This window comes from Pocillopora damicornis, chromosome 4 (genome assembly GCF_964200805.1).
Source record: "Pocillopora damicornis chromosome 4, jaPocDami1.2, whole genome shotgun sequence".
In the NCBI taxonomy this organism is placed as follows: domain Eukaryota; kingdom Metazoa; phylum Cnidaria; class Anthozoa; order Scleractinia; family Pocilloporidae; genus Pocillopora; species Pocillopora damicornis.
Genome location: NC_142673.1, coordinates 3,917,704 through 3,942,767, shown reverse-complemented (window position 1 = coordinate 3,942,767; position 25,064 = coordinate 3,917,704). Strand labels below are relative to the sequence as shown.

General features: G+C 39.5%; 2 protein-coding genes across 3 annotated transcripts; one reads left to right on the top strand and one right to left on the bottom strand.

Moving 5' to 3' along the window:
- Positions 1 to 4,673: 4,673 nt before the first annotated feature.
- On the bottom strand, positions 4,674 to 7,308 carry LOC113670407 (uncharacterized). Its single transcript, XM_027186548.2, has 2 exons — positions 6,902 to 7,308; positions 4,674 to 5,188 (listed from the first exon to the last, which is right to left on the bottom strand). Exons 1-2 carry the CDS (start codon positions 7,212 to 7,214, stop codon positions 4,812 to 4,814), a joined length of 690 nt encoding a protein of 229 aa, XP_027042349.2. The 5' UTR covers positions 7,215 to 7,308; the 3' UTR covers positions 4,674 to 4,811.
- An 877-nt stretch (positions 7,309 to 8,185) lies between these two features.
- On the top strand, positions 8,186 to 24,856 carry LOC113686088 (uncharacterized). Of its 2 annotated transcripts, none has more exons than XM_089205471.1 (14): positions 8,186 to 9,120; positions 11,051 to 11,093; positions 11,769 to 11,890; positions 12,994 to 13,066; positions 14,016 to 14,059; positions 16,345 to 16,430; positions 16,636 to 16,670; positions 17,739 to 17,908; positions 18,431 to 19,620; positions 21,446 to 21,593; positions 22,290 to 22,919; positions 23,083 to 23,325; positions 23,424 to 23,493; positions 23,930 to 24,856. In XM_089205471.1, the coding sequence occupies exons 1-14, from the start codon at positions 8,426 to 8,428 to the stop codon at positions 24,053 to 24,055; spliced, it is 3,675 nt and encodes a 1,224-aa protein (XP_089061597.1). In that variant the 5' UTR covers positions 8,186 to 8,425; the 3' UTR covers positions 24,056 to 24,856. The 2 variants fall into 2 exon arrangements, with proteins under 2 accessions (XP_089061597.1, XP_089061598.1); XM_089205472.1 differs by having other exon boundaries at positions 8,191 to 9,120; positions 23,427 to 23,493.
- Positions 24,857 to 25,064: the final 208 nt, after the last annotated feature.

Below are 25,064 nucleotides of genomic sequence, written 5' to 3'. Positions count from 1 at the left end.
TTCCTACAGATGACAGCAACCCCTCCACCGGTGTCACAGCGGATTTGGACCCCCCGCGGATTTGGACCCCCCGGTCCAAATCCGCTAGCGGATTTGGACCCCCCCGGTCCATATCCGCTAGCGGATTTGGACCCCCCTTCGCGGATTTGGACCCCCCCCCCCCCCAACTAAACATTCCTTTTCGTAACTTGTTCCAACTGCGAGCTTTTAGGCGATGTCCGTTAAAATTTCAACACAAGATTGCGTACTATAATTGACGAAGAAAAGGGCAGATATCGTTTCATTTCTGACACATTTATTTAAGTTGGTAGAATAGCCTACGCATGAATTAAATGACAACAAACTATTGGATTCGAACTATTGAAACTCATACCAAATCCTTTCTTATTCTGTTGCAATACAATTCTGAAGAACAAGTATGAAACTAGTACTACTCTTACTTTACTTCGTAAAGTACGTCATAATAGTGAAAACTATTTACTCAGTTTTGTTAAAGGGGTCCAAATCCGCGGAGGGGAGTCCATATCCGCTAGCGGATATGGACCCCGGGGGTCCAAATCCGCTAGCGGATATGGACCGGGGGGGTCCATATCCGCTAGCGGATTTGGACCGGGGGGTCCAATTCTAGGGGGGTCCAAATCCGCTGGGACACCGGCACGTATTCCATTCCGGTCTTTTCTAACCATCACATAGCCGTCAGGGCAGATCAAGTGGGACAGGATTTTCTTGTTTAGCCAAGATTCCGAGACAAAACAAAGATCAATATTATTACTGCTCAGTTCAGCATACAAGGCTGGGGCAGCATCAGCCTTCACTAGAGAGCGAGCATTTATAACCATGCATTTCGGAACAACTTTAGGAGCAGTAGGAGTCTTTTCAATTTTCACTGAAATGAGCGATCGGGATAGATTTGTCGATTTATTTCGCATTGTCGTGTAACGCTTGTTGACGTTGCGTGACGGACGACGCGAAACAACAGTAGGAATATTTGAGAGCGAATTATTCCGCTTTTCCTTGACCCACTTGCCAGCTCTACAACCCCGATAAGCCGTTCTTCTGTGCATGTGGTTTAAGGTAGGGCGAAACTGTGGTGTAGATGTTCTATTTGGACGTAACCGGTACAGCTCATCTCTGGAATAAATGTAGCGACGGGTCGAGATGTCACGGGTAAAATTAGCATAATCAACATAACGTAAGTTGCCAACAACATGTTCAAAAGTTCCAGAAAGCCGTGGAACTGTTGCTTGATTTTGACTGTCGAGGCCCTGACATTGTAAGGTAGCGGTATTAGGGCCAGGATTGATTTCGACATCCATTGCCACGGTTAGATCCACTGCAAAGGGACGAAAAAGGCTGACATATCCGTGCTTATGCGGGTATCAGCGGCCATCCCAAGGGGTCGACCCCCGGGCACCCAGGGGCATTTGTCACAGCTGCCGTGACAAATACATGCTAAAGCCCCTCGGGTAGGGCAAAAAATTGGGACAAATACCCCCACCCCTGGAGCAACCTGGGCAACATATAGTCGGTGTTGCCTGTTCCTCGATGCAAAAGTACGAGTGATCATGGTTTACTGAAGCCACATCAGCACTAAAATCCACACAAGTCTCTATGGAGTCCTCAAATTCGAGCTTTCTGGGGCAAACTTTCTTGGCTTGCGGTTGTTCATCACACTTCCGACAATGGATGGCTCATTATTTATATCTAATTTGAATGATATTGGTATGACTTACCTTGAGGGCTAGAAGAACATCGAGCGAGCGAGCGAGCTTGCTTGTCCTGTGGCGAAAACCACTGAACGTTGAGACAGCAGATTACGTGCAAATCCCGTGGGTATGGCCCCGGGGTATTTTGCCAAAAACGCTAAAGCGCTCTAATGCCCCGCGTGCGGGGCATGCCTTTGCTACAAATCCCCTGCTAAGCCCTTGGGTTGCCCTTGGGTTGCCCGGGGGTCGACCCCTCGGGATAGCCGCTGATACCCGCATTAGTCCAAACGCTAACTGGGCGAGATGAGAAGCTTGAGTTTCGTAGCTTGTGCCATAGAACATGGATAACTTTAACCCTACTATGCACTGAATAGCCTCTTAAATTGTAGAAGAACGGGGTATTTCGAGTTAGTTCGAAAGCCCCAGCGAGAAAGGCAATAAAAAGTTCCGGCTTTTCGTAACGTGGCCGCCATATTGGGCGCTAATTACCATAATGATTATAAAAAGGTAAGATTTTATGATAAACAACAAAAAAGAAAAACCGAAAATAAAAGAAAGAAAACCACAGGAATTGGTCTTCATTCAAATCCATGCAATAGAAGCAGCTTACTGTGACTACAAGTAAGAGTCCAAACGTTTTCTTCAGTCAAATTACACAGAACGTAGCTCTTGGGTCTTAGGTCTTAGGTCTTAGGTCTTAGGTCTTAGGTCTTAGGTAGTTTCTTTTCGGAAATGCTTTAATTTTTTTTTTTTAATCCGGAAAATAGATGAAATTTTTGTTTTAAAACGCGACGATCACCAGTGGTAGAAACTCTTTCCTGTATCATTGAGCATGCGTACAATTACGACCTGATTATTCCGTGAAAAAAACCAAACAAACCGACACAAAAACGAAGAGCAGTGATGCCAGCACTTTCGATTTCAGCTTCCGTTTTCAGTTCCGACTGGACCTTGTCGGCATTTCTCGGCTGTTTAAAATCATGTTGTTTTAACATGCAATCTCAATTGAATAAGTTTGATCTGATTTCTATTTCAATTCATTCACGGCAGAGTATAAGTACATGTATTTCCCAATTTCCTTAAAAACTGCACATTTTTCTTTTCCTCACGGAAAAAATAATTGCTAATTGGAAATAATTTAAAGAGTAATTCTACAGGCATTCTACTAAAATGAAGGAGTTGACAGGATGTAATTCTGTAAAACGTTGCGTTTTATGTGCGAGCACAGACATAGACTGAGATTGAGAACAAGAAAAGATCTCATCGAAGAACTGCTCTAAAATCAGCTCCTTAGTTGCATATCGACTAGCAAAACATAAACCGTTTTCAGAGGTAGTTTAATGTGACAAAGTTTTCATGTGTCATACATATTGAGGTAAGAGAACCGAATATGATTTTTAAATTTGCCCTTATGAATCAAAAATCAATTCGAGAGCAAGTAACATGGAAAACTTGGCCCAGGTCACGTCCAAGTTATCTATTACTACCATATTAAGTTAGTCAGTTTTGTGAAGGGATCAGCTGTTCATCGATATCTACTTCCTTTATTACCGTTCCTATTAAGGGTGTGCTCCAAACTTAATTCAGTAAGAGCCGAGGAAAATGTATGACATCGAAGTCGAAAATACAACCGGACTTTCCCAAAGTACTCGAAGCAACCTGCCAATTTTTTTTGTAACCGACAGACGCTGAGAAAATCTCGTCTCAGAAGCTATATCCAGTAATCCCTCCGTTACCGTTTCCTTTCATTTAAAATGTTAGGGACCAATCATTTTCTACTTCCTGTGGGTTTCAGAGGATTTTTCTCAAGGGGGGTCACATGGTCATCAGGGAGAGCAGAGGGAGGTCGATTTAAAGCCTTAGCGTTGTGGATAGTAACAGAGATAGAACACGGAACACTGTTCCCCCTGTGGAAAGGTATTTTTACGGACTACCCAAGTGGATCATGTTTGAATCGCTATGAGCTCGCGTGTGGGTCGTGCGCATAAGTCAGTATTTCGTCAGTCATAGGGTACCAGAATTGCTGTTCTTTGTCGTAGAATGGAGCCCTGGAATTTCGATCTCAAGTTTTCACCTCAATTTTCTCCAACTAGTTTGGTGTCTTGTTTGGAGTACCTGAATCCACGTAAAAGTTCCCATAATTTGTAGGTGTTGAATTCTATCACTAAAATAACCTTTGAGGGCGTCCTACTAAGGAAGTGGGGGGGGGGGGGGGGGAGAAAGGGTGTAAGTTAGTTTTAAGCGACTTCTAATTCAGTAGGATGGAAGCTGTGTTTGGGGGTTGCCTGCATGTTTGTAGTCCATGGTTGCTTTAATTAGACCTGATGGCCTCAGGGAGTGAGAGATATCCAGATTTCCAGCAACTTGCTATATGAAACCATTTATTAAATGTCCAGTGAGCAAGACGTCTCCAGGAGATAGACATATTCTATTTTGTGGAAAGTGATAATTCACAGCAACAGCAGAAAACAAAGTTTATCATATTCCCTTTTTCATAAAATCTATCATACTTCCAAAAGCAAAATCACAAATTTCCTTGGTGTAATTTGGGTTGGTAGGCTTGCTGAAAGCATGGCCAGTGTCATACACATGAAGCTCATACTTCACTTTTCCAACATCTGGCTTCTCTGTGAGGTCAAGAGGTAGAAGGGTACCATCTAATTTTATGATAATTAATCCAAGTGGGGATGGATAGTAACATATATATGAAAGATCAAAAACAGGTTGATTACAAGGGGGCAGAATGGCAGCTGTAATCTTTTGTCATCTGGGTATCTTCCCTTCCCCTCCCCCTATTCTCTTCTCATCCCCACCCCACCCCTCCATGCAGCTTTCCTCTAGGCCTCATCCTCAGGGAGAGAGCTAGGTCACACCCTTATAACCCTTAACCATATCACCTCACCTAAAATGGGCTTGTAATTTGGATGATACAGAGAGATTCTAATGCATCGCAACTTTTACACCAGCTTTTTGTTGTAAAACTCCATTTATGTTTTAATGTCCAGTTAACAAGATGTTTTCAAATCTTTGTTAACAATATCTTTTAAAAAAACTATCCTAATCTTTGTGACATAGGGGTCTCACGTAAAGTTTAGAAAAAAAGGTTTATGCCAAGTGCTTTTTCATAAAATCTATCATCCTTCCAAGAGCCAAATCACAAATTTCTTTAGTGTAATTTGGGTTGGTTGGGTTGGTGAAAGCATGGCCAGTGTCATACATATGAAGCTCATACTTCACTCCTCCAGAATCCAGCTTCTCTGTTAAAGCTTTGACATCTTTTGGTGATGAGAACCCCTCAAGATTATCCTTACTCCCAAAATGAGCTTGCAAAGGTATCTTGATTGTCCCCAAATCACACAGCTTTGCACTGGGGATGCCATAGAAAGGAGCTGCTGCTGCAATCTCTTCAGGAATCAGTGCCGCAGCTGCCAGAGACAGAGCCCCACCCATGCAGAAGCCTGTCACACCCACTTTCTTACAACCTAAAAAGAAAAAGGATAAGGTAACCTGGCATACTTGCTCTGGTATACTTGGTACACCTGTGCTCTTGTATACTTGGCAGGCCTGTGCTCTGGCATACTTGGAAGACCTGTGCACTGGCAGAGTGGGGGTGATTCAGGAAGCCACCTTTTGTCTCTGAGCAACTTGTAAAACTATTCTTTCAAGAAAGTTTGTAAAGCAATAGGCACCCCAGATTTTTGATCTTTGAGCCTTCAGGCAATCAGTGATTCATTGAAAAGCACGGCTTTGATAAGGGGTCAGAGAAATTTTATACACAGAAACAAATTACCATCTTGTAGGCTAAAAGCACCAATTAAAGGATATGCCATGAGTAAGCTCATGCTGAGAGGTGGTCTAAGCACAAACAAGGGGAAAGGGGAAATTTCCATGGAAGACAACAATTGGAAGTTATTTCAACATCACCAGCAACAATTTACCGATCTCTAATTCAAATAAAAACATTGTCCTTGAAAATTTTTTCCTGAGACTGATAAGTACAAGCATTTTTGCAGAATATACCCTTTTGCATGAGCAATCTGAGTAGGAAAATATCGAACATGGTGATTATTATGGATTCACCCCTTCTAATTATAATTTGGCCAGATGACTTACTTACAGACCTAAAGTTGGCTAATGACAATTAAAAGAGATTTTTTTTTTGGAGGGGGGAGTGGCTGGGGAAGGGGAAGATAACACAGAGATCAGGGTAGAAAAGAGGACCTACCAGCCACAAAATATGAAGTAAAGAAACCCTTTAGAGAGATGCTGCTTTATTTTTCTAGAAATAATTTATTCCTTATTTCTTTTGTACTTGCTTCAAATATTTTCTAACAGAGGTAATTCTCATTCTCATTCAGAGCAACCTTTCCATGGTTTAGTAGGATTATCCACTATTGCACATGCTCACATGTCAATGCAAGCTGGTAACATGGACTTTATCAACACATGTTCCAAATAAAGCAACAAATGTCTTAGCTACACTTGTTCATCTCAATTTTCCAGGAGAGCATGACCCCCCACCTCTTTGTAAAAAGGTATTTGTCCATGGCATCACAAGCAACAGCTATGTGATGTGGTTGAAAAAACTTTACCCTTTAGCTGTTTAGAATTTGAGAGCTCTGTCTGAAACCTCTTAGAGATGAAAGAAAAAGTCACACAGATCATTCATTTAATACAAACAATTTGCATGCAGTTTTCTGGAAAAGACATGGTACTACCATAAAACAAAGGCTTCTTGATAAGTTCAGGGTGTACTTTTAAGATGTCTTTTACAACCCAAGAGTAAGCAGAAAAAATAATAATAGAAAAAAATGAAAAGAAAATGAAAGACTATTTTGTACCCAAAATTTTCCCCTGTCCTGGAGAGTGTTTTCTTACAACAGATTCCCTATAGCCCTACTTATATGCCGTATCTATTCAACATTGTGAAGAGGGTAACAAGAGGAAGGAGGGGGGGGGGGGCTGAGTGGGCCCTGAACTGGTTTCGCGTGCGCATTTGAGAAAAATTTACGTGTAAAAGTATTTCCCACGTCATGAATTTAAAAGGGAGAAATTCAAATCCCACTTTGCCTTTCCTTTCTGTAAAATTCACGCGTCACGTATTATTTTTGGGCTTAATCATGCATCACGCACAAACCCTTTGCCACCCTCTATGAAGTCCCTCACCCCTCTCCCAAAGGCAATATTGAACCAACCTTTTTCTTTCAAAAATTTGGCAGCTCCAGCGATATCTTGCACCGCTCCAGGCCAGTCCAGATCAGACATGTAATGTCCGGCTGTTTCATGATCGGTTGCTACCTTCCCTCGATAAAGATCGGGCACTAGAGTTACCAAGTTGCCTCTTCCAGAGATGTCTGCAGCTTCGTCAATTATGATGTCATTCATCCCCCACCATTCCTGCACGACAACAAGACCCATCGTTGATTTACTTACATCCCCAGTGAGCACTCCGGGACAGGCTCCTTGTTTATTTTCGGAAGGAAAGCAAATCTTCTCTTTTGTGCTCATGCTGCTGAGTTTTAAAGGAATCCTCGATAAAATCTGTGCTTCAATATCACTGCCGTGGTGTCGAGAGCGCGTGTCGCAAAGTATGGTAGCTTGGGGACTAGTTTCCAGGTTTCTCTGGTGTTTGCAAGGTCAGTTTGAAAGCCTGAGTAACTGGCTGTCTTGTGAGACATAATCATTTTATGCATCGGAGGTGCAAAAATGATCAGCGAAGCTACGAGTGGAATGCGAAGGAGTAAAATGAGAGGTACCTTAGCATCTTCTCCTAATTTCCCGCGTCTACACGCCGGTAGTCTTATTTCCATTTAAGCTAAGCATTGAAAGTAATTTACCTGAGACCTTCTGTTCGGTGATATTTTTCCCCCATCAGTCTTACCATTCTAAAAAATGAGATAATTATAACAAAAAAAATTGAAACATTCTCCTTGAGATTTGGAAGCCTCCGCGTCCCACTTTCTTCCAAACATTGTGATCACTCTTAAAATAAGCGAAGCGGATCCTTTGTGTAAATTACGAGACCTACCAAACATTTACAAGATTAAAAACTTTTGATTTGTCTCTGAGGAGGACAGGGAGACAAGAAAATGAAAAAAATAAATATTGGAAAATAAATAAGTTTATCAGGGCTCCTGGCATATATGTAGTCAAACAAACGAGTCAGGAAAAGTCAATGATACCAAAGAGATGCAATTATTATTTTTGTTTTTGCTTTCTCTAGAATATAAAATTGAGAAATGCTGAATTTACGGAATTAAAGCAACATTCTCACTAAAAACAAAAGCTTTTGACATAAAGGTGAGTAGACGTCATGAAGTATTGACGTCTTTATTCTCGTGGCGTTCTTGACAGTTCATTGTTTCCTAGTCTGTTATCATTCATTGTATAAGATAAACAAGCCAATTTAATGTGCACTTGAACAAGCCAATCAGAATCTAGCGTGAGCTTGGACGCTTTTGTCTTTCACCGGTTGAGTATACACGCGTCGCCTCGTTTCCATGGAGGAAGAGTGCTTAAGCTTAAAGGAATGGCCGTAGCGTAGTGACTGAAACGTGAACTATTCTCCTCAATTATCGACGATTCCCCTTGAGAGATCATCTAAACAAGGAGGGAAGTGTTCAGGAATATGCCTCAAGTATGCCTTAGCGTAAAAAATGAGATATCTGCGAGAAAATAACAGGGAAAATTGCAGATCTTTTGCGGAGCATGTTTGAAAGATGGCTGAATTTCAAGGCCAACCGACTGCAACCGCCTTTAGGAGACAAAGGACTTTCTCGGAAAGCTCGACGGATGTTTCAGCCGGGGTTGATTTACAGGAAAGGTTGAGGAAAGAGAAGTCACAACGTAAAGAGACTGACGAAGTTTATCAGCGACTACAGGACGATTACGACGAACTTCTCAAAAAATACGCGCAGGCCGAGAACACTATAGATCAACTTAGGATAGGTGCTAAACTTAACTTGTACAGCGATTTGCCTCCACCACAACAAAGCTCATTTGTAAAAGTCTCGGTTCACAATCAGCCTGGCGTATTCAGATTTCCTAAAAGTCGCCAAGCTATTTTAAGCGAAGATAGTTTTCCTCTAACCGAAGGATCTCACGCTATACCGCAAAATGGCAACCAACGCACCTCAAGTTCAGGGACTGATTCTTCTCCAGCAAATCCATCGTGTCCCGATGGAAGAGGAGCCCGATTTAGGGCAGCTTTAGCGTCTAAATTGCAGTATTTTCAAGAAGACGTAGACGCTTTGCAAAGCCATGTCATGGAAGGACAATGGGGAGAGCTTGAACTTCAAGAATTGAGGGATATGTGCGAGCAGTTGAAAGCACAAAACGGGAATTTGAAACAAGAATTGCTGCAGATCCAACGATTGGAAAATGGACGAGATCCAGAGTCCTTTGAAAACGAAAGGTAAGGAAAGCCATCGAAATCGAAAAGTTTTACCTCGTTATTTTATCTACGTTCAAGGTCAAGGATGTCTTTCTCCGGAAATGTTTTTGTAAACTTTTTGTCAACATTGTATTGCGGGAAGACAAATCGTTCATAAAACACTCTCGGTTTTTAAGTATTGAGGTTATGCTCTTATATTTTGAAAATAATTCAAGTCAGGCGAAGGAAACCTTTTGACAGATTAGGCGATTTAAGCAAAGACGTGTAATTTAATTTTTTCACCTGAAAATAACGTCTAGCCTATTCATGTATTCTTAATTTAACGAGTCTACAGTTTGGGCTTTGGTCAAAGTTGCAGTGCTAAATCATTAATGGAAAGAACACACGATTTTCGGGCGATCGTGACAATCTAAAACCATGGGGAAATTGTAGCCAGCTGTTCTTATTTTGTAAAATTAATGACACGTAAGTTTCCGAAGATTCGGACCAAAATAAGTTTCAATTCTAACACCTCTGGTATGCCTTGTCAAAATAAAGAGGGCATTATTGTTTGTTTAAGTTCTGTACATATGTAGACCTGCAAAAAGCTTTTTCTAACGATTTGTTAAGAGATTATTTGCTTCATATTACTCGCTTGTTGTCGTGGTTTTTAATGGGTATTTGGAAAAGGAAAAAAAAATTAAAAATACTGGACTTTCAAACGTTAGAAAATTGATTAGAAATGTTCCTCTAACGGTCTTCAATTTTCTTTTAACTGTTTAGCCGTTTGTTTAGTAGGATGTTATTGTTTTTTCTTCGTAGTGAGATTTTAACCCCACTTATGCTCAGCTGGTTTCTCAAAACATGATCAACTATTATTTGAGTTTTAGGATGAAAATTCAAAATTTGGTATCAGAAACAATTATCATTATGCAATGTCTATCTCTGGTATTTTGATAACAGATATGAATTTATTTATATCAACTTTTTTCATGAATTTCTTGAGGTTGTTTGTTTTGCTCTTAAGAGTGTAACTCAGCTGAATGCTCAATATAAACAGCTGAGCAGGTGGCCATTTTTTTACTCAACTGTTTTCAATAAGGAGGGTAAAATGCTCCAAAAATCCACAGTGATGTGGAAAAGTTTACAAACAAACTTGTATTCTATTATTTCTTCATTATATATTGAATGTAGAAAGCTGATTAGCCTAAAAGTACCTCTCTTTATGTCCCAGAATTAATTTCTTTGTAAGAAAGTGTTCAGTTCTAGTTTTCAATACATTTTATAATGTAGAAGGCTTTTGAATATGTACATAGATTTTAGTGCTATATAACTGTTTTATCATTATTTTTATTATTAGCGATGGCAACTGGGTGAGGGGAAGGTCTTGATGCATATTATAGAGGGAAATGAAATTGTAAATTTTGTTGTTGTTATTGTTGAGTGTGTGTGTGTCATTTAACCAAACAGGTGAAGTATATCAAGTAGATTAAAGTTGATGCAATATGTGTGAAAATATGAATATTCTCATCACCTATTTGCAGGATAATATAAGGATATTATAGGGAGAAGTTTTTTTTCTGGGAGTTAAAGGGTTAACCCTTTGCACCCAACACCAGTATGTAAATTCTCCTTACTGTTCTCTATACATTCCCTATAGTTCTGACAAGGAGAATTTGGTTAACAATTGAGAATGTCTTTGGTTGGCAATCATTCAACTGACCTTTAAAGGTTTGATCTAGGGATGACACTGTAAGGAGAAATTAGATGCTTACGAGTTTTTATAGTAGTGAAGATGTTAAGGGTCATGAAACTTTGCAATAATGCAAGAAACAGGCCAGCCCAGGGAATGAAACTTTCCTCTTTTTCCCAGAGCTGGCCCAGGTTGTGTTGCAGGCCCTTTTCCTGAGTTAGCTCATTAATGTACATTTAATTTCTAGATTAATGAATACCATTTATTTTCTTTACTTAGTTTTACTGGTGATTTTCAACCTGAGGACAGTCTTGATGGACAGGTAAGGACTGTTTAAAGCCATTATAGTTACATTTAAAGGGAAGGGATGGAGGGGGTTTATGCACACTAAAGGAATGTTTTGTTTTGCTCTCTCCTTTAACTGCAAATTACTATTATATGATTACGTATCTGAATGTGCATCATGACTACTGTAACTGTTAATAATTACTTGTACCTTTTTGGGGTCTTTTCCTGCAATTGCAACTTAGATGCCATAATGAAGCCATAGTTCAATGTTTAGAATAAGCTTTATCTCTTATCATCAAGCTCATGATGAACTTGTTAAGGTGCTCATAGTATGTTACAGATCTTATTTTGGGGAAATTAGATAAGGAGCCCCATCCTTTATTAATATGTAAGTGTACTCTCTCAATAAGCACCCCCATCTTAGACTAGATTCAAAAGAAGGGCTGCAGACCTCATTGCTAAAATTTAGGACAACACCTTAGTAATCTACATGCATAAAATGTATGTTTTCTTAATACTTAGGACTGGATTAGTTATCAGCTTTTGGGGAGTGTCCCCTTAAGGGTTAATGTCATATATGTGTATGAATATTTAAAGTTGCTGAGGTGTCCCTTTCTACGTTAAACTGATACAAGACCTGGTGATCATGGTGATGTAATGTTTGATTGAAACTGTACCTTACACTACTGTTCTTGTCAATTTTAAACAGCTGTATCGATGTGGGCTGCGACTAGAAGAAATTTCAGAGCAGCTTGGGCACCATACTACTCCATCTGATGATCCTCGCAGTCAACAAGAAAGGAGAAACAGTTACAGTGATTTGTTAGACAGGTATGTTTTAACCCTTTAACTCCCAAAAGTGATTAACATGTAACTTCTCCCCATTATATCCGCACAGAATTTAGCAAACAGGTAATGAGAATACTCAAACTTATCAGGTAGAAGTTGTTATCTTGATCTAACACCAAATTCTTGTAACTGATTTAAAAGGAAATGTGTAGCAGGAAGAGGGGAGATTAACAATCAAATCTTGAGAGTTAAAGGGTGAATATTTTCTCAGAGTTTTGCCTCCATGTGCTCTGTTACTTTTACTAGCTACTTTTCAATAAAGGTTTCACTCACACCGCTTTTTAAGTGATCAGATCAAAATTTGGTCAGGAAGACATTGCAGGATGACCATAAAACTTGGTACCAAACACCACTTACTTATCATCAAAATCTGCTTACTTAAAAACTTTGGAAAATCCCTTGTGTGACAGTCTTTTAAAAGGCCTTGACTTGTATTGCATGCTCAGTCTACCTCTCTCTTGTTGGGATGCTTTATATGCCATATACATATTCCAATAACTTTAATCACTGCCCAGGGTCATACATAATTATATTTGGATACCCTTCAGGTTAGCACCATCTCAAAAGTATAAGAATTTTGAGCCTTCCTTCTTAAGTCAGGTCACTGGTAAATGTAAGTTTAAGTCTTAACTCAAGCTGAGTGGCCCAGCCAGTGGCAGCATGTCCTGGTTTCTTTAGCATAAAGCTGTCAGGAGTATCACTTCTCCTTCCTTGATGAGAATTGCAAGTCCATTGCAAGGTTTCTCCCTTAGTATTTTATCAAGTATCCCTAAAAGTTTGTAAGCACCCAATCACTCTTTGGGTAGAGAGGGGAACTGTGAGAGTCCAGAGTCCAGTGCACGAACCATTACTTCATGACGTCTCCCACTGTCGGGTCACTGCCTTGGGCTTTTATTTACCACATGTCTACAATGTACATTCACATTTCCTTTTTTTAACACTCCTTGCCATTGTGGTACATGATCAGGTATGAATAAATTGACTTAAACCCTGTTCAAAGATAGACTAATGGCATACTACAGTTGCACCATTGTTATGTGGGCTCAATCAATCAAACTAACTCTTACACTTAACTTTTTGTGCAGACCAAGGGACAATCATCGCACAGCATCAGCAGAAAATCAGAGACCTGAGGGTGATCTACAGAACCTAATGCAGGTATTGCAGGAAATAAAATAGGCATTGTTTTGTTTGGCTGATGAGAGCTGTATTGTATCAGTTATGTTCAATGTCACAACATTGCTATAATCACTTGGGCAATGATACTGTGTATAGATTACAATCTGGCTTATAGATGTCAATAAAGTTTTATTTTTTTATTTTTTTTAATTATAGCAAAAAACATTTGCAAAAGTGCATTTTCCTTCTTGTGTATTTTTCTTTGTTTGCTTGACCTTGTTTTATGTTTCACTTGAATTACATGTCATGAAGTGAAGTTCATGAAATCAGTTTTGACTACCTCTAAGCACAGCTCCACTTATTTGATCTGCTAAGTGAAAAGCAGGCATCAGTGAAGGGGGGTTTGAGTAAGATGGAAGTAAATAGAACAAGTGAAAAATGTATGAGTTAAAAAAATTCTGATGTAGTAACAATCGCAGACCTAAATTGCTTTTTTTGAGAGATTAATGCATTGAAAAAGTTTTTTGTTAACAATTTACTAAGAAAAATACTATGTACTTACATGCACTTGTACATCTTCAAGTTAGCCAACTGCTGAAGTACTTGGACTGGAACAAAACTTATTACTTAATTGCAGCTAAACTATCATTGAACAATTGGTTATTTTTTTCTGAATTTCTTTCCTTGAGCAGAAAATATCTTAGAGATATTCTTTTAAAACAGGGATATTATTCTCTTTGGGCATTTTGGAAAACAATATCAAGATGCAGATAATTATTTGCAACAATGAAAAGCCATCTGCTTGCTTGTGTTTTAAAAGTTAAGTGTGAAAAAATAAATAAGTATGGGGTCCAGCTAATCTAGGTTCCTTCCCATTGGTTACATCTTTTTGTTTTATGTTTTGATTGTTTTTTGTAGTAGTACCGCGACTTTTCCCCTTTTTTTTTTGCAATTGCTCACGAACATTTGTTGCGGGTTTATTTTGTAGAGACTGAGAAACATCAAGGAGGCAAGCAGAAATGATGCTTTGAGGTACAGCACTGCAGAATTGAGTTCTTCCCAAATATTGTTTTGTGCCTCATTTATATGTGATACACATTTCTGTCACCTGTTTGTTTGACAACCCAACCACTGGTACAGATACATGTCAATTAGGAGTTTTTTTTGAATGAGTTTAATGCGTTGTTGTAAAATGTGAACTTAACATTCCAAAAGGAAACCATAAGAAAGAGAGAAGTGAGGTTTTATTCCATTCTGGAAAATTTATTTGTAAATCAATTCTATTAATGGGGCTTGTACCTACCTACCACTTGCCCTTCCCAGTCCTTTAGAAGCACTCTAAGATACTTAATTCTGTGTTTTTCAGTTTTTCTTTTAATTTACTTTTCTATACCACATGTATAACCTGAAATATTTGGTTTGTTCCACTTATTGAATTCAGAAACATTCTAAACGATTTTTTCTAGCATTTCAATGAGCAATTGTTAAATCTGCCATCAAAATTGAGGATTAATCTTAATCCTATTTCAATGAGTGATTTTTTCCTTCAAATTGGATTAAACAGATCTCATCACAATGACTAATTTTTTAATGCTATGGTATTACAGATGATTTCCCATAAAATAATGCTTTTGTGAGATTTTTTGTACTATTTTGAAAATTCCTTTTATTCTTCTGGCAGACATTTGTGCTCTTTTATCCTTAAAAGGTTCACAGTGTGGTTTCTTTTTAATCATTTGTCACATTCACGCGCTAATTACAAGGTATAAATAGACGATTTAATGAAAGTTGCTATATATACTGAAACGGTGAATATTTATGGTATACAGTAAACAACAATATTTTTGTTAATATCAAGTTTCTGACACTGGGAAGAAATTCGAGATGTTATACGTCCAAATTAAAACTTAATGCAACTTAAATTTTCGTGATTTACTGCCTCAAAGGGCAAAAAAAAAAAGAAGAATATTATCGTTGTTCTTGAACAACGAGCTACGCATATTAGCATGGATAAATAGCTGCATTGCTCACCAGGGCAGGTGTATCCTAGAGAGATCCAGCGGCTGGTAGATAAGTCAATATCACGTATGATAATATCTGGGAGCAGTGTTTAAATCTGATGTTGCCTTAAAACATCATTTTCGACCATATCGCGTCGGATCTTGAGCCGAGAATAGTTGTCCGTTAATGGGGTCGAATGCTGCGTCGGAAGGCGAAGATGAAGAAAGTGAGGAAGAAGAAATAGTCAGGATTTTTCGCTGGGCCGAATTGATGTAATTGCTTTTAGATAATTTCTCTTTTTTTTTCTCTGACGTGATTTACATTTTAGAGATTAATTTAAGTTTTTGGACAGTTATGGCTTTTCTAGTGGCAGTTGCGTCCAAAAATCACCAAACGTTTTTTTCTAGGAGTCGACGATTCGGATTCTGTGATCTAAAATGTTTTTTTGTATTTTCGTGCTGTTTTATCTTTGAGACACGTTTGCGTGTATCAATGTGCTGTTTGTTATCAAATCATTGAGCGTTCTTAAACAGACTGAGGTTACTGTGGTTGCTTTCAAAAAGGTATATTTTCGTTCTCAAAAACGAAGCGTTTCCCCGTTGTGTGTTTCTGTTACGGTTTTTAGCGTTGAGATCATTGGCTTTCTGATTCGTGTTGTAGAAAATAATTACTGATTTAATCGTTTCGAGTGTTTTCCTTTGCGATTTAAGAGCTGTTAGTGTTTTTGTGCACGTTATATTTGTTAAAATTGCGAACTATCGGAACTAAAGATATCAGGGAACACCTTTGACATCTTTCTCGGTTGGTTGCTGTGCATAAGAAATTACGCTGATCTAACTAACCTTAAGAGGGACTTCAATAATTAATTTTCTTATTTCTACCTTGTGCATACTTTGTGTATCTGGCCTATGCTTTGAAAATAGAGCGCTTCTAGAGGACTATGTTAAAAATATGTGAACATTCGCATTTGAATTTTTTTTGTTCGAGTTCGTGTGGTTAACTTCGAAGGAAAAAAATGCTTTTGACAGTGTGCTTTCCTCGTGTATATGAATTTAAAATGTTTACCATTTGCTATCATTACATATGGCTTTGATGGAAACGGAGATAACAATTGAGCCGAATTAGTGATGTAAAAATATTTTGTCTCGATAAAGGAGACAAAATAAGGAGTGCGATCCGACCTTTTGGTTGCTTTGGAGACCAACAACCCGAGTATTCATTCGAATTACTTGAATTTATTTTTTGAAGTTTTTATTTCATTGCAATAAATTCCTAGATTTTTTTTGGTTTGTACTAACTTATTTTTTCGATTGCAGAGAAGGGAACAGCTCAGATGATGCGGAAGATCTGGATGCAAATTCTTTTGAAAGAGAGGATGACTTTTCTAGAAGATTTTCTCTCGGTAGGCATTGTGTAACTTTTTTTTTTCTCAGTCTGAAGGTGAAAAGATCATAAAAGAGGTTGTGTATTATTTCTGTTGCTTTCTCATCCTAATTTAATTCTTTATGACGCTAAAATGTCTCGAAGAGTTTTCGTTTTCTCAAACGAATAGCTGTAATTATTCGCTGTGGAATTTACGCTGATATCATGTTTATTTTCTCCTGCAGGTCCGCTTCCAGATAGTGAAGGCGAAGAAAAACAGGTATCGAAAATATTTGCGTAAAACAAAATGTTGGGATTAAGTTTTTGCGTCTAACGGTGTAAAGTTTACAAATGTAACTTCTCTGCTAGATCTCGAACACAGGCTTTTGTAGGAATTTAATTAGGCCAGACTAAACTAATCGTTTCAATATACGCAAAATTAAAGTCGTTTATAAACAGAACTTTAACACTCAGCGTGGTATCGAATTTTTTGTAATGAATCTATGAGTAAAGGCGTCAGTTCTCTAAATAAGAAGAAGCTAAATTTAACTCTAGGGATTAAACGTGCGCGCAAAGGGGTTTTAGTTCCTATCGAAAGTCTCATCCCACGGATATTATTGCCTGATATTTCTTATCTGAAAATATTGATCGTTTACGCAAATCTAAAGTGAAGTTACAGAGCGTGACATGTGGCATTCGCTACAAATCATAATATTGGATTCTCAGCCAATCATCTTTCTCGGCAAAGTGCGTGCTTCGCGTTGCTGTGTTTATGATGGTTTATCAGTGACACTCAAGCTAAATTTCGTGAACACCTTGCTTTCAAATGTTTATCCTTGTTATGTGAGCGGCGATGTGTCAGAAGTCAGGCCAATATGATTCTCCACGTTGTCGTGTTTGGCGTCTAAAACTGTACTCGGTCCAACATTGTCATTTGCAAATATTTGGAAATTCCATGGAGTGCCAATTGTCTTCTAAGCGTACCTTCGACGGTCCCAGCTGTTTGGCGTAGATCTTCCATTATTGGAGCGTTTTCCTCAACTGAGTATTACATTTTATCGCTCGAGGGCAATGAATGATGACTGTTTTGGAAATGCAGGCTCGCTAGAAGAGTTTTTCTTGGTCCTTTTGGACGGAAGATTTGATTATTTGGTAAGAACTTATTATAATTACCGGATCGTGTTATGCGCCTCGCAATTAAGGAATTTTAATTTTGCGTTGATGCGTGTCGATAAAACAAGTTCACTTCCCGGCGAAAGATCCATACGCGCAATAAGCTCCACTTAGAGTTTTGAAATATGTTCACCTTAGGGTCGATCTGATTTTCAACTTTCTCTTTTTTCGCCAGGGGCTTGGTGACCAAGCCGAACCTTTGGACCTACAGGAGTCTGGATACTTCGCGTCCGAATCAATGAGTGTGATTCAAGACCCTCTCTCTGAGCCCTTGTCAAGTCAGTACCTCGTAAATAGTCAAGGGCCACAAGATAGAACACGAGCAGGGTCCTTACCTCACACAAGGTAAGAAAAAAAATGCTGTCATCATAGAGAGGCTTACTGCATTCCACGTTTTATATTGATTAGACTGGAAAAAAACGTCGTTCGCTTTATTTAAAACCATGATACATTGTAAACCACCATGTAATTGAATGATGTGTTCTCAATGTCGAGGGGTCGTTGGGTAATGTTACGCTCCAGTGGTTTAACTTTAGGGACCTGTCACAATTTTTCCCTGAGAGGGGGGTGGGGTAGGGGGAGGGAGGGTCGGAGGATTTTGGTTGTCTAACGAAAACGTTTACCTATTCCCCCTTCAAGGCTCTGTAATTTTTTATTTATCCTTCCTTCCTTGAAATTTTTATGCAAAATCCTCCACTGGTCCCTCAGCTTTGAAAAATTTAAGTATTTAACTAAGGTTTTGTCAACTTTTCCTCTATTTATTAATTTGTTAAGCGGAGTAAGGTAATGGATTAGAAAAATGCAGTTTAAATAACTCTAAATCGAGAGACGACGAAGATTATAACCCCAGTCATACTCTATTTGTAGCCCTCATCGCCTCTCAATCGGTTCAAGTACTGGACAGCGGTCAAGGAGCAACAGTCACCGCAGCCGCGCCAACACAGCGGACTTCGATTCACCCCCACTCCCAGAGGATGATGGTGACAATGATCTTCCTTCTTCAACCTTACCTTCTCCACAGACCTCGCCTGGTAGTTCTAAGTCACCTCGAGCTTCGTCAAGTCCAATGCGTAACAGCGTAAGCGGAATTCCTCCGCCTCCACTACGCCAAGACAGTCACATGAGTGAAGCCAGTAGCAAACGGTCACGTGCCAGTTCTAGAGCATCGAGACTGCCTGTGTCCAGTGGTATTCCCACGCACGACAGCTTGCGTGACACTCAACCAGTCGAACCCTTCGATTCACGTGATCGCACGGCTAGTATTCACAGCTCACCACGTGAACAGCACGAGCCGCAAGAATCACGGCGAAATAGCAGGCAGGAACCGCCACGGACGTTAAATGGGTTACACGATGATCGTGCGTCTAAACCCTCCAGGATTGCCCATGGTCGTCCTTTAAGAGCGAGCGTTTCGGGCGATAGCCGTGTTTCCACGCCTCTCTTTCTTCCTAACGGGAACGGGCCCGCTCAGCCTAAAGAGCTCAACCGTAGGGGAAAATATCGCAACCCAGCGGCTGATTCTGAGAGAGGTTTTGATAGCGGCTTCTTTGGTTCGGAGGGAAGTCGCATATCACGGGGCCACGAGTCCCCTGATATTCCGCCCCCTTATTACCCCGAGACTAAACTACGCAGTGCGCCTTTACAAGAACAATCCGCAACAGAGACTGAAGATGATAGGGGCCACATTACGGCGCCGAAACATGCGCCAAAGTTAATTTCTAGAAATAGAGATGCGAGGCGACGGAGGTCCTCCTTGCAGTCGCTGTCAGAAAGCGAGGAGGATCGTTATTTAGAGACAACTCACTCCAAGCCTTCAACGAGAACGCCGTCGTCTCAGAGAGAACGAAGAAGTCATCGACATACTCCAACTCATCCTGTCCCCCGATCGGATAACGAAGGCGTTCGACGACTTGACGAATCGTTACGAAGGCATACGTCTACTCCGAGCATAAACGAAGATGGTACGGTAGAAAGATCAGTGCCAAGTGCCGTGAGTAGGCGAACGTCTAGGACACCTGCACGCTACAATAAGGGAACTAATACTCCAAGAAGTACGGGTAGGTTTTTAAGTTAATTAAAATCAAATGCGATTTCTCAAGAATTTCGTTGTTATCTGAGACACTATTATGGAATAAAGGGCTCGTTTTTCATTTTTTATAGTTTGACCAGCAGTTGACTAGGTCGCTCTCCGGTGTTGCCTCATTAATCCACAGTTTTAATTCCTACTTATCATTTAGTTATAACGTTGTTGGAGATTAAATACTGACAATCTCAACGGTTCCCGTGTAAATTTCAAGGAGACCTTAAGAGAATTGCTCAAATTCTGAAAATGTTACGATTTAGCATTGAAATTTAAGGTTACTTTCAGTTTCTATGTGTATTAAGTACAGAAAAAGAAAACAAAACGAAAGAAGATGCGTCAACAAACCGATCTGTACACGCCAGTACCGATCGTTTTTTTTTCTATCTTTCATTAATGTAATTGTTTTAAAGTAACGAACCTTCTCGTCGCATCTAATGATTAATGTTTGGAAAAACAGATCCGGTATCTACGTCTTTGTGGTTATATACAGTTATTCGTGTGAAATTACCTCCTTGTTAGTTTATTTTACTGCTTTTGAACGTGCATTCATTAAAAGATAATCTACGTAGGCGCCAGGTGCAACACTGTTGTATTCTGTTTCTTAATTGCACCAACACAGGGTCTTTTGTGTTTTATCTCCATCACATCACAATGAGAAACACTGGTGTTGTTAGTGTTTAGGTCCAGAAACTGTACGTTTTATGAAAGATCGAGTTCACGCAATTTATTTCTTATGCTGCAGCGGAGTTTTGTCAAATATTACGGTATCTTTTTCGCCATTTGCTTCAAAATATCGCTGATTTCTCGGAGCAAAATTTGCTACTTTAATTTTTTGGATAACTGTGTGATTCGTTAAATTGTGTAGGATCTTCACCGTATTTGGAGACTGGTCGGGGAAAACATTGGTTTTTGTTTTTAGGTATATAATATTGGTAGTTATTAATCAGCAATCCAATCAGATACGAGACTATATTCTTGCCCCAAGGTTAGCATAAGCAAATATTCAGTATTTTTAACAGTTATTCGTTACTCAAAGATGTTATTTTGGGTAACTAATGTGAGGACATGTTCTTCATTCGAGAGGGTCTTTCAGGAGGTAAACACTTTGCTAAGCCGCAGCGTAGCGATTAAAAGTATATTTGATGTGTAGGACGTGAAGCAGATATAGGATTATGAATAATATATAAGCGTACAATGATATGAAAACAGGGTAATAAGCTTAGTAGTAGAGTTAAGCAAATTGTTTGTGCCATGGTAAAATTTGCTCTTCTCTTGAGCCCCAATGGATGGACTAGACCAAGGTACCAAACTCATTTTTGTTGTACAACATTTGTGCTCTAAGTGTAATTTTTATTCTCCTTGCATGTATTTTGAATCGTTGCGAAAGATAATCACGTTAGAAACTTGACTCTCGCATGCAAATTGCTGTGTCTAAAGAGATGCAGAAAGATGGAGAAGTGTTTGAAGCGACCAACGTTTTAAACTGATTCTGGTGCTACGAGCCATTATTTAAGTATACCGATAGCTGTTTTACAGAGGTCATTCTGAGTTTTTTCTTTTTTCGCGATCCCGTAGCAGTCTTGTCTCGTTCAATGTAAATTTGTTCACGGAGTGGCTTTCCGAGTCTTAAATATTTTAGTGTATATATTTTTGATCGAACTGGAGGCGCCTTTCTGTCTTGCTGCTCAAGTTAGATAAAAAGAAAAAAATTAAAATAATTATAGCGAGAACAGTATGCCTGAAGCCTCACACTATATTTTATAATGTTCTATAATCTTTTTTTCCCATCGTTCTCATAGGCCCGCGGTTAGATCAGTCCCGCCCAATGGATAAACAGAGCGTACGCAGTTACCCGGGCGACCGTGAATCCGTGCGGTCAGGACGGCGGTCAAGAAGAGGTGACGATAGTAGCAGTGGATACAGTGACAATGAACGAAGATATCGCAGGTAAGTATTACGGCTGTGCAAACGGTATGATTGCTGTTCTTAATGTTGGGCGGAAATCTGTATCATCAGTTACAAGAACTTGTTCAGTTGTGTTAATTATTTGTAATTACAGATGCCCGCAGCCTTTTGCACGAAGTACGGTGAAAGGAATTAATCAATTTGTTTGTGTTATTTTGAGACGCGAAAGACCTAACAAATCAATTTGTTTGATTCGTGTATCTCGGCTGTTGCCGGAATATTTATATATAAATATAAACATACGTCAGCGTGTGTTCATAGAGATATGAAGCACGCGGGAAGTTTGGAGAGCACGAAAGATGCGTAAGAGTTGCTCGAGGCGTAGCCGAGAGCAACTCTAGCTTCTTGAGTGCTCTCCAAACTTCCCAAGTGCTTCATATCTCGATGAAAGCACAGCTGAGGTATGAACCAACTGTTTTATAACATTTTCAACCCGATGGAAAACTTTTTTTCTAGAGGGATTTGTTTGCTGACGTCATGAGCGTGCACAATAGGAATATGAAGCACGCTCGCGCAATTGAATTTGATTACACAAATTTACTAGCTATTAACTTTCCGTTCTATGGTGATTTTTTTGTTTCGCCTGCCGGGAATAAGTTCTAGAATCAATTCGCCCATTTAGTTTATTTATTATTTAGGTATCAAGAGATATTTCAATTTTTATTTTTTTACTGACAGAGATCCTATTGATAAACTGAGAGAGGAGCTTCAGAGCTTGCGTTCGCAACTGCAGCAAGACTCGAACGCTCGCGGATTGCAAGCTCAGATGTACGACGACCTCCGACGGAGGCACGACGATCTGGAACGAGAGATGGCCCGAAGAGGTGCCGAGCAACAGATGGCGAACCTATACGACAACCTACAGAAAAAATACGATGATCTGGCGAACGAAATGTCTCGGAGCAAAGAAAATGCGACCACAAGCACGACACCTCAAGACGATCTTAGAAGACGGATCGAAGAACTAGCAAGGGACGTAGGAGACCTAAAGCGAAGAGATCACCAGCGACCTTCTCGTTCTCGCTCTCCTTCGCCAGCTCCTGCAAAAGCACCCGCGGTTACTATGATGCAGTTTTTGTGTCCGTTTTGCGGAAGTTCTGGCACTCATAGTCACGGGAATTATTTCTATCCAGGGTATTCTGGACCAGAACAGGAAACCCCGATTGTTAGCACACGGACACCAACCTCGAGGCCTCGTCGCCATACGGAGACACAGACTCCTTATAATCTCGGATTGACGAACACTTATGTCCACCACCCTACTACCCCAGCGGCTACTTCCACACCGTACTCACCCTACTACCACAAGTAAGAAACAAACGCAAAATTGAAATCGCTAGCTATCTCATCAGTCACCCATATAGAGAGAGTACAGTAAAAGCGAGTAAAGATGCGTAGATTGTAAGCAGTTATCGATTTCAGTGATATTTCAGTTTTCCGCAATGAAGTTTCCTGTCGTTTTTTCTTGTAGTGTTGTTTCATCGCCTATGCATCATCATACTCACACCTATCCGGGAGCTGCGACCTCATCGTCCGTTATACCCGCGGGAGTTGTCCCCGGCGTGCCAGTGGCACCGCCAGGGGCGGTGAACGAAACCCCAACGGTACATCATATCCATCATCTTCCCCGGGGGAGGTCTAGGAACCGGCGGGATTATGTGGTATCCGATAGCGATGACTCTGAAAGTGACGAAGAATACCCTGCACCTCGAAGGTAAAACCTCTTCTAGTCACTAGGTTTTTTTTGTGATAAGTAAAACTTAAGGGGAAAATTAAAAAAAAAAAAAAAAAAACATTTTTTTTCTTATTTAGCAGGCACGTTCGACTCAGAAGTAACCCAAGTCCAAGTCACAGCGGTTGGGGAAATCACCAAGGAGATGAAGTATGTTTCACGACACTTCTGAGTATCCTAGGGTGAATTACAATAAACATTTAACTCATTAAGCGTTTCAGATTCAATCTTGAACGTACTTTTATAGGATATTCCTAACGTTTCATTACCTTTAATCCTAATCAATTACAAAGCCATGCTTTTACACTGCCGTTTGATAGTGATCTTTATGTCTCGATACAATTTCCGAGAATCTGAATGAGCTTCATTTTTTGACGACGTTTCTGGGAAGATTCACATACTTTAACGATATTATACTAGCATTTGTGATTGATGTATCATATTATTTTTTAGAAGCGCGTGGTACTTCTTCTCTTTCGTCTTTAGAAGGATTTTTTTCCCCAGTAGCTGTGTTTTTCAACCCTCTTGTACTGACAACAGCCTGAATTTTTATTTTTTTAATGAATTACCGCCATCTTGTTTTCAGTTGGAGAGTTATCGACTCCATCAATCGCTGGACGTGGCCAACAAAGCCGCAAGAAGAATGCAGAATATCTCCAAGAGAATGCTGAGTAACATCACTTCCGACTTAATCCGATCCGGCAAAAGATAGCACGTGGATACACATTCCCAACTATTGAAGTAGTTCACTCACTCTCGCTTCCCGGTCCAAGTCAGTTGTGATCTTTACTCGCGGTTAGGTTCAGAAACAACTCTAGGATATTCTTGGTCATTTGGTCAAACGAAAAGAAAACCTACTTTTTAAACTATAGAGACGAGGTGCATATATCGCCGAAAATTCATGGAAAGCCATTCCTAATGCTCGCTGTTAACTCCATCGCCATTAATAAGATCAGATTACTTTTAACAAGTTTAAATTGAATACTTCCGTCACGTGAACAATTCTTTAACACAAGTCCTCAATGCATAATGAACAATACCACGAACAGTGACTTTCGCGCTGGAAATCCATAAAACTATCTCGCACCGTATACTTTACCCTGTTATTGCAACAAATTAGGCAATGATGCACGAAGTTAGGATGTAATTGAAAAATTATTTTTGTATTTTCGAACTGATTTTGTAGAGTATATAGCCTTGTTTTATATTCGTCTTTATTTATCAGAGTTTTTTTATACCAAATATTCATTCGCTTTTATATACCATTTTATTTATTCATACATACTATATAAGAATGGTTTCCTTATAATTTTAACAATTTGCCTTATATTTTATGTACGTTAACTTTTTTAAGTGACAAAAATACTTTACATTTAGTTTGATTGGTGTTGCAAGCACAAAATTGAAATTTTAAAGAAATCAAGAGCGATTCTGAGTTTAGCTGCAGTCGCTAAAGTTAGCGTTGTAAATGACTACAATACAAAATATTGTTTAAAAAAATAACTTTGAGAAATGGTGTTGTTTGTGTTTTTTTTCTAGTTACTGGGGGGGGGGGTAACTAGCAGGCTGCTGTTTGAAAGAGGTGAAAGATGATTTTGAAAGGAGGGTAACTGTATTTTTTTCGGGGGGGGTGGTTCTGGCTTGAAGAAGAAATTTGTAGCATCGCATCATAGCATTTGTAGCATACACCCTTAAGTTCTAATTTGATAGTAGCACTTGCC